Below are 8307 nucleotides of genomic sequence, written 5' to 3'. Positions count from 1 at the left end.
GATTTATCATGTAACTAGTTCTTACATTATACACTGGTTTGAGCTGTGAAGTACTAGGATTTCTGGAAGGCATTTCTAAATGACATATTTTAAAATCAGTAAGTCATTTGAACACCAATAGTAAGTATACTTACTCTTGAACTGTTTAATAGCTTTTTTTCCCAATGGTAAGGAAACTACCACGCTCTTGTTACACCAAGGAGTGTCAAGGTTTTCAGCATATGTAGGACTTAAATGCTCAGCTTGTGTTTGCTAAGAAAAGGCCTGATCCTGACAACATTTAGATTCTGCTACAGGCTTTAAAACAACCAAATGCTACTAGGTGTGACGTGAGAAGACAGTCAGCAAAAGCACATTAAATTACAGCTATGAATTGCCTGAGCTGAGACCATGATTTGAGAAATGGGTACCTAATGTTCAACTCCTACATTTACAGGCTGTAATCTGATTGTCCAAAGAGAGTGCTCCCATGTCTAAATGCAGATCTTGGAAACTTTTTTGGAATATGTTTTAGAAGAAAATCCACATTGATGTGATTTGGAGACATGTCATGGTTTGAGCATGTTTTGAGGGTGTTTTTGTTCAAGGTTTTTTCCAGCCAGGTGGAGGAGGGGAGGCCGGGAGGAAGGAGAGACAGGACACCTGACCCAGGCTAGGCAATGAGGTATTCCATACCATAGCACGTGATGCCCAGGATGCATACGGGGAAAGAGAAAGCTGAAGGGGTGGAGCTCTGGAGGAAAATGGAGGAGGGAGCACGCGGTGCTCGGCCAGGCAGGGTGGAGTGACTTATGGGTCAGTGGCTGGTGGGGTGTTGTATTCTTTTCGCTTGTTATTGGCTGTATTATTATCATTGTGTTATGCCTTAGCAATTAAACCGTTCTTATCTCAATCCGTGGGGACTACATTCCTTGGATTCTCCTTCCTAAGTCTCCAGGAGTTGGGGGACTTGGTTTAAACCACGACAAGACACGATATAGAAGCTAACAAAATACATCTCTGAATCTTCAGGGAGATGTGTGGGAGGAGGAGCAGAAATTCACATGCAAACTTTATCATTTAATTTCTATATCAGGAAAACATACATTTATCATAAAAAAAAACAAAAATCAGAATTAAAATTACTGACCTCCCTGGTAGCTTTGGTTTCACCCTTCTAACATGTAAAGCATCTAAGCAAAGCACAGTACTACTGTACATTTGTGAGGAACAGCAATATTTTTCTTTCGCTTCAGTTCACCATCTTGCTTCTGCACTTTCCCAATTATTATTTATGAAAGATTAAAAAAAAATAAACCAAACAAAACAACAAAGCATGATCCAAAGAACCACATTCTCTTCAGGATATACATAAAAAATGGGTGCTGTTAGCAGCCATCAGAGAGCACTGTGAATTTCAAACAGGAAAATCCATATCTGATGGATTTCATCTACCCAACTGAGTAATGTTAAGTGTCTGCTGCCCATGAACATGTGATTTTAATCTCACTGAAATATATGAGGCATGCACCAAGGAGAACATACTGTAGTTTCAACATATATAGCAGAGGACAGAATCGCACTGACCTCTGAGGAAGTGCCATCTGCAGTCAGTTCAACAGGAGGGATGGCCTGCCAGCCACCTAAAAAGGTCTTGTTTTCCTGAGCATTGCACTGTATCTGAAACCTAAAATGGTTGATTTTCATGTTGTAGTTAAAAATAAATGCCTATAGAACTAAGCATATAAGCATAGAATTTTAATTAAATATTTATTTAGACCTCCGCTTACACAGTTCATTGTTACAGCTTCTGAGCACATGGCTTTTTGTGGTGATCTTTGTAAACTTTTAGGCTTTACTACAATTTTCCTATGTGCTGTTAGAAGTGCACATATACACACATATCTATAGAATGTGTATAGTTAATTATCTAATTAAAATCTAAAGCTCTGGGTCATCAATTTAACTTTTTCAAAGGACCAAAAGAACAATGGCCTGAATCGGTTTTTCAACCAATCAAGAAAAGACAAATCAGTCTTCAGGCAAATCAGGAGTCTTGATTTAAGCTTACCTGGACTTGGATCTTTGCCAGTCTTTGAAAAGCACCTCTCAATATATGTCCCAAAAGTCTATAGAAACATCTCTGGGCTCCAGATGCAACATCTGACAAGAAAATGTGATGTTATTTAATTACAAAATTAACCCTGAATGCTTTGGTAGGGAAAAAAAAGTTGAAAGTTTAGTTCTTTGTAAGTAGTATTCAAATCCAACACCTGTGGGTGGAGTTGGGTGTGTGAAGGTGCATAAATAGGCAGTAGGATCGGCAGCATTCACACTGTAACCGGAATCACCTTCTCACACGGGCAAGCATCTGGGAGAGTAAACAAGGTAAGGTGGAGCACGCTTACTGCTTTAGAAAGTACATGGGGAGCTGTGAGCTTGGGTTACCTGGGACTGGGTGGCCAACCCATAGAAAGAAAGGAACTGCAGCAAAGTAGGCACAGTTCAGCACAGCTTGCTATGAAAAACAACTGTGCAGAGAGATTCCAGCTTTGCAGGTTAAAAGAACCAGGAGAGGAGGGTTTTATGGGGGAAAGCAGAAAACTTAGCGAAAATGCACATAACCTTCTAGAAGGAAAGTTTTAAAGAGCAGGTCTAATGTTCCTCTGTCTTTGCTTTCTGCTTTCTGGATCAGCAACAGCATAAAATTTCCCTGGTCTTCTATTTCCTGGTTGTTCCATAAGTTCTTTCTCTTTTCTTTTAAAGAAGCATTATTTCCACTCTACACCTCTGGCCAAAGCAACTCTTGAGGCAACCCCAAAAATCCACTGGGTTTAATTTAATTTTATGCAATTTGCTTCCTTGGCAAGGAGACTTCGCCTAGGGCAGAAAGCCAGTCTCCTGTAATAGTCGTATTTCATGACCTTAAAACAATGACTGTGGATGTTTGAGGTCTACTGGCCATCCCAGTAGCAAAGAGTGCTGTACCTGTGATGGAAACTCATTTTATGACTCCTCCTGCAGTTCCTACCCAGGAAAATGCTGTTTCCCTAGAGTTTAATTTTCATTGTCTGAATTTTAAAAATTGTCAGCCTGTTGTAGTTTGTATAAATCGTTTGAGTGCTCTGTATGGCTTCAGGAATATCATAGCTTTTCTTGCTGTACCTATTACACTGGTGTCCTAGAGTCTAGGATGAATCTAATGAGAAAATATAGGGTCATGTTGCTGAAGTATTTTCCCCCATCAGAGAAGCATCCCAGCTGAAACACTGAGGAGCTTCCCAGCTGACATGTCTCATCTCCATGGCCCAGAGTTTGGCTCAGGAAAAGCTCTCTGCTTGGTGCTGCTCACACCAACAAACTCCATTTCAGTGCTTCACTGTTCCACACAGACACCCCCCCCTCCCCCCCCCCCCCCCCCCCCCCATTATAGATTCTATTGGTTTTAAGGATTAGATCATGCTTTTAAGGGGAAAGACAAAGTCGGAAATTTGAACAGCATTAAGCTGTGCCTATGCTAACGGCTCATTGTACAGGCTAACTTGACATTCTGACTTCCCATTTGAGCTGCTCCCACTGCAAAATGGAATAAGAGCTGGGACAAGCTAATTTTTCAGCACCTGCTGCTAAATTACTGTTAACACTGGGAGATGGGGGTAGAACTGGGCACTTATTAACACCTGCAATTACTTTTGGAATTGCCAAAGCTCAGTTGTTTTACTATGCAAATTCATTATGTGTAAAAAGAAGAAAGAAAAACTAACACATACATGTGCATCTTCAAAGGAGCAGAGCCCAAGGGCATGAACAGGGTAGGAGAAAGCAGGCAGGTCCTTCCTGGTAATTTGCTAAGTATACTTCCTTGCTGTTCCCACAAGCCCAGGCCCCTGCCTGGAGCACTTTGTTTCAGCCCTGACTCACCCAGCTGCATACCTGTGACTTGATCTGCTGCTGCTGCCCTAAAGTCCTTATCTGCTGTGTGCCTCAAAGCAAGCACCAGCCTGGGAGGCATGGCCACATCACTTTTCTCTCTTCTGTTCCCAGGAGCAACCATGGAGAAGAGTTATGTGTCCATGTTCCTGCTGCTCATTGCCATTTCCTGTGCTCTGGCAAAGGATGCGGGCAAGAAGGAAACAAAGGAGACTACTGCTAAACCAAAACTGCCTCAGACACTCTCCAGAGGTAAAAATAAAAGAAACAAACAAAAAACCACACACATGCACACACAAAAGAGGTGCAATTTGCTAAAGTTTTGACTTCTCTGCTGTTTCACTACATTAGCTTTCTTACCACTCATTCTGCAAATACATTTTCTAGTATTTCCTAGTACCCCTTCCCCCTTTATTCATTTTGAATCTGTGGCCCTGCTTAAAACATGATGTTTTTTCTTTCCCTGCAGGCTGGGGAGACCAGCTCATCTGGACACAGACTTATGAGGAAGCCCTCTTCCGTGCCAAGCACGGGTACTGTGCCCCACTCCACACCCCACATCCCCCTGAACTCCCTTCCACCTCCCCATCCTAATGAGGACTCTTTTTTTCCAGCAACAAACCCCTGATGATTATCCACCACCTGGATGACTGCCCACACAGCCAAGGTAATCCCTTTGCACAGAAAAAGAATAATAAAATCATCAGGTTTTTGGTTTCTGGATAAATGCTGCTTAAAAAAATATCAGCAGCCAGCATTCTGGTGGCTTAGTGAAATACTAACTTAGAGTGTTCTTCAAGACACTGTCCCACACAGGTATTTTTCTGATGTCCAGAAGTAAAATAAGAATGGTAATTCAGTGTTATGTGATACAGAATGGATACAGAAACAAGCAGAAATCAGCAGGTTTTGACCTGTGACAAATGTGGTTTTGGTTGGTGCCACAATCAGCCAAAACCAGTAACAAGACCAGTAGCAAAAACAAACGTATTGGAAAGGACATATTCAGGTCTCAAGATTACTGATGACTGAAACTGAATCTGGCCAGGAGCTAAACCATACTAGGCTGGACACTGAGTTCTTGTGTGATTTCTGGTAACTGGGACTGCTCTTTTCCCAGTGTTTCTGAATTTACCTGAGGGCCCTTCTTCCAGCAAGCTGATCCACAAGGCAAGACCTTTGCCATAGATGCAGAAGGAATTAAAATCCTTTCAAGCATTTCAGGCTCCAGTCCTACACACTGTATTGGTAGCGCCTTCAGAACTGGAGCCAGAAATTGCAATAGTAGAATAGCACTTAGAGGGTCAAATGCTCAAATTCAAACTTAAGCAGACAAATTTAGGAGTGAGCTGCACTATCTGAAGGAAAAAGAGACATTTTGTACCATTATAATTACTCTTTATCACAGAATGTGAATGAGTTGATCATCTTCCAGTGGAATGTTTTGCTGTAATTGTAAACTAGGAATTCTCACTTTGATTCTATCAGTTTGTTTGAATTTCTTTTTCAAAGAGAATAGATCTCAGGGGCATATTTTTCATTTTTATTCCCATTTGTTTCCATTCTAGCCCTCAAGAAGGTCTTTGCTGAACATAAAGATATACAGAAACTGGCTGAAAAATTCATTCTCCTGAACCTTGTGGTAAGTTTCCCAGTTACACTGCAGTAAGTGAATGCAATAAAGTTCTAATTTTAATTATAGCTATAATTAGTCGGTTTAATGGCTAGGAAAATGGCCATTGCTGAAGCATAACAGATTTAGTAGCAAATCTCTTTCACCTGTAGCTATCATAAACTAAAAATATGAGGTAATTTAAAGTTTCCTAATAACATGAGCTGTTGTTACCAGTTTGCAACTCCAGCTGTTAAAAGACTGCATTCAGACAGTGAATGTCTTAAACTGCAAAATTATTTGGGGTGTATTTCATAAGACAAAGTACAATGAAGGAAAAAAGTATTTATGCCCTCCTTGACTGGGAACCTTCTCCCTGTTTTCCTCAAGTATGAAACCACAGACAAGAATCTTTCACCTGATGGCCAGTATGTCCCTCGGATTTTGTTCATAGGTGAGTACCTCAAGCATCAAAGTTTATCTGAGGTCAAAGCCCCTGCTGTGCCATCCATCTCAAACCCACAGTCTTATTAATTTATTCCATGGGAAATATGAATTTTCTGGTTGGTTTTGTTGCATGAGACTTCAAAGCAACACAGCTGGGTCATTAGCTTCACAGTTCCAACATTCCTCCCTCAGGGATTCCATGGACGTAATTCCTTCCATCGAAATGACATGATGCTATAGAATGGGCACCGGCTCAGCCTTGCTCACCCTCCTGTATCTAGAAATACTGTAAACCTGCCGGGTTGTGGTTTGCAACACAACCTTGGACACTGCAGGAACAGCAGTGCTTCAGGGGCTGATTTTCAAAGCTCAGTACTCAGTTCTAAGCTCCCCTAACATGCACAGAACTCCCCAAAGCATGTTAGAGGCCATGCATGCATCCAAGTACAACCTCCTCCAGAACAGGTCTGCAGCCTCCCATACTGCACACATACATCATTAACACGTACCTTTATAAACCTAGGTCATGATGCCCCTTTTCAACAGACCAAAGCAACCGTCACATTATCTCTTCCTTAATTATTTCTTTTTTAGTAACATTTGTAGCCTGAAAGCAGCCTCAGTTTGCATTTACTCCAGGTTCTATGCAGTAGCACAGGGTGCCATGCTGACAACTTGATCAGAATTGAATCTATTCCCTTCTTAATCAACCTGCAAACATTTAAAACAGAAGTGTCAGTGACTTTGTAGAATGACCTCTTGGTTGCTAGTGGAAGCAGATGGGTCCTGCAGAAATGTTTAGGAAGCAAGCAGAAGCACAGAAAGGTTTATCTTCTGCTTGGAAGCTAGTTTGTCCTCTGCAGCCTCTCTCATCCTTATTTTCCAGATCCTTCCCTGACTGTGAGAGCAGATATTACTGGGAGATACTCAAACCGTCTTTATGCATATGAGCCCTCTGACATTTCATTGTGTAAGTAGTGTATTCTGACATATTCTGAAACACTCCGAGATGTGCTGAAAGCAGTCACACTTTTCATGCGACATGGAATAACACCAGGCATCACAGACTCTCGCAATCAGCACTTGCTGAATGACAGCTAACTAGGATTAAAATTAAACAGGGTGCTAGACTTAAACTCAGTGAGGTGAAGAGAATGATGGCAGAGCCCCAGAGCCTTAAACATCCATCTGTTTTGAAAGCAAGCATACGTCAGTCGGAACTTGCATAATTCAGCAGCGCTCACTGTAAGCAACAGTGAGAACCCTGGCACAGAAGACTTGCCAGGCCAGGAAACCTTCTGGGAACAGGGAATAGCTGTTAGCTACAGCCCTCCCTCACTGCTGCACAGCTCCCACCTCAGCCCTGCAAACGCCTGTGTATTTGCATTAACAGATGTATATTCTCACCGTTAAAATTAAACAGATGACATTCACAAAATGCTTGGAAGAGCACAGTGCATCAGAATCTGTATAGCAATATGCATGTGATCAAAAGCTTTGGTTAACAGTGACATTTCTCTACAGTATTTGTAGTTGCTGGCAGAGGAAGTTGCAACAAAAATAACATCTATGAATATTTAATTTCTAGTGTATTCAAATATGCAGAAAGCACTGAAGCTCCTGAAGACTGAACTGTAAGGGGAAGAAGGAAGCCCTTCAGCACCATGCAGCCTGATCTTCCACCTCTTCTCCACTCATTGACACTGGTGAAGAGACTATTTGGAGTGATATTTAGCGATGTGTAGAGCTGGTTTATATGCATAAACACTACAGTTTTACATTAGCACTTTTGTACTGGGTGGCATTTTTAAAAGCTGGAGGCTTTCAATTTAAGGTGTACAGAACACTGTATGATACAGCTGTACAAATGATTTTTTAAAAAATAAAACTGTTTCAAGTGTTTACATACAAGACTTCGCTGTGTTTTGGGTTTTCTTGACTTGTTATCATTTACTACTACTAGAAAGAATAAAACTACTGTGTTACATAAGACCACAGCTTGCCTTTTCACATCTAAGGACTTTGGAAGTGGTAACTGCTGTTGTGGGCTAGCAGCTCCAACCCACACAGCCACTACTCACTCCCCTCATGGTGGGATAGGGTAAGAGAACTGCAAGGGTATAAGTGAGAAAATCATGGGCTGAGATAAAGGCAGTTTAACAGGTAAAGCAAAACCTGTGTGTACAACCAAAGCAGAAAAAGGAATTCATTCACCACCTCCCATGGTCAGGCAGGTGTTCAGCCATCTTCAGGAGAGCAGGGCTCCATTACATGTAATGACTTGGGAAGACAAATGCCATCATTTCAAACATCCCTCCTCCTTCTTTCTCCTTTACCCA

At 41.6% G+C, this 8307-nt stretch overlaps 1 protein-coding gene across 1 annotated transcript; it reads left to right on the top strand.

Annotated features, from left to right (window-relative positions):
* Positions 1–2326: 2326 nt before the first annotated feature.
* On the top strand, positions 2327–7879 carry AGR2 (anterior gradient 2, protein disulphide isomerase family member). The gene is made up of 8 exons (XM_005152871.2): positions 2327–2367; positions 4024–4161; positions 4379–4442; positions 4524–4576; positions 5478–5551; positions 5912–5975; positions 6855–6938; positions 7557–7879. Exons 2-8 carry the CDS (start codon positions 4032–4034, stop codon positions 7604–7606), a joined length of 519 nt encoding a protein of 172 aa, XP_005152928.2. The 5' UTR covers positions 2327–2367; positions 4024–4031; the 3' UTR covers positions 7607–7879.
* The last annotated feature ends 428 nt before the right edge of the window (positions 7880–8307 follow it).

This window comes from Melopsittacus undulatus, chromosome 1, assembly GCF_012275295.1.
Source record: "Melopsittacus undulatus isolate bMelUnd1 chromosome 1, bMelUnd1.mat.Z, whole genome shotgun sequence".
NCBI lineage: Eukaryota > Metazoa > Chordata > Aves > Psittaciformes > Psittaculidae > Melopsittacus > Melopsittacus undulatus.
This window is presented reverse-complemented; position numbering and strand designations above follow the sequence as displayed.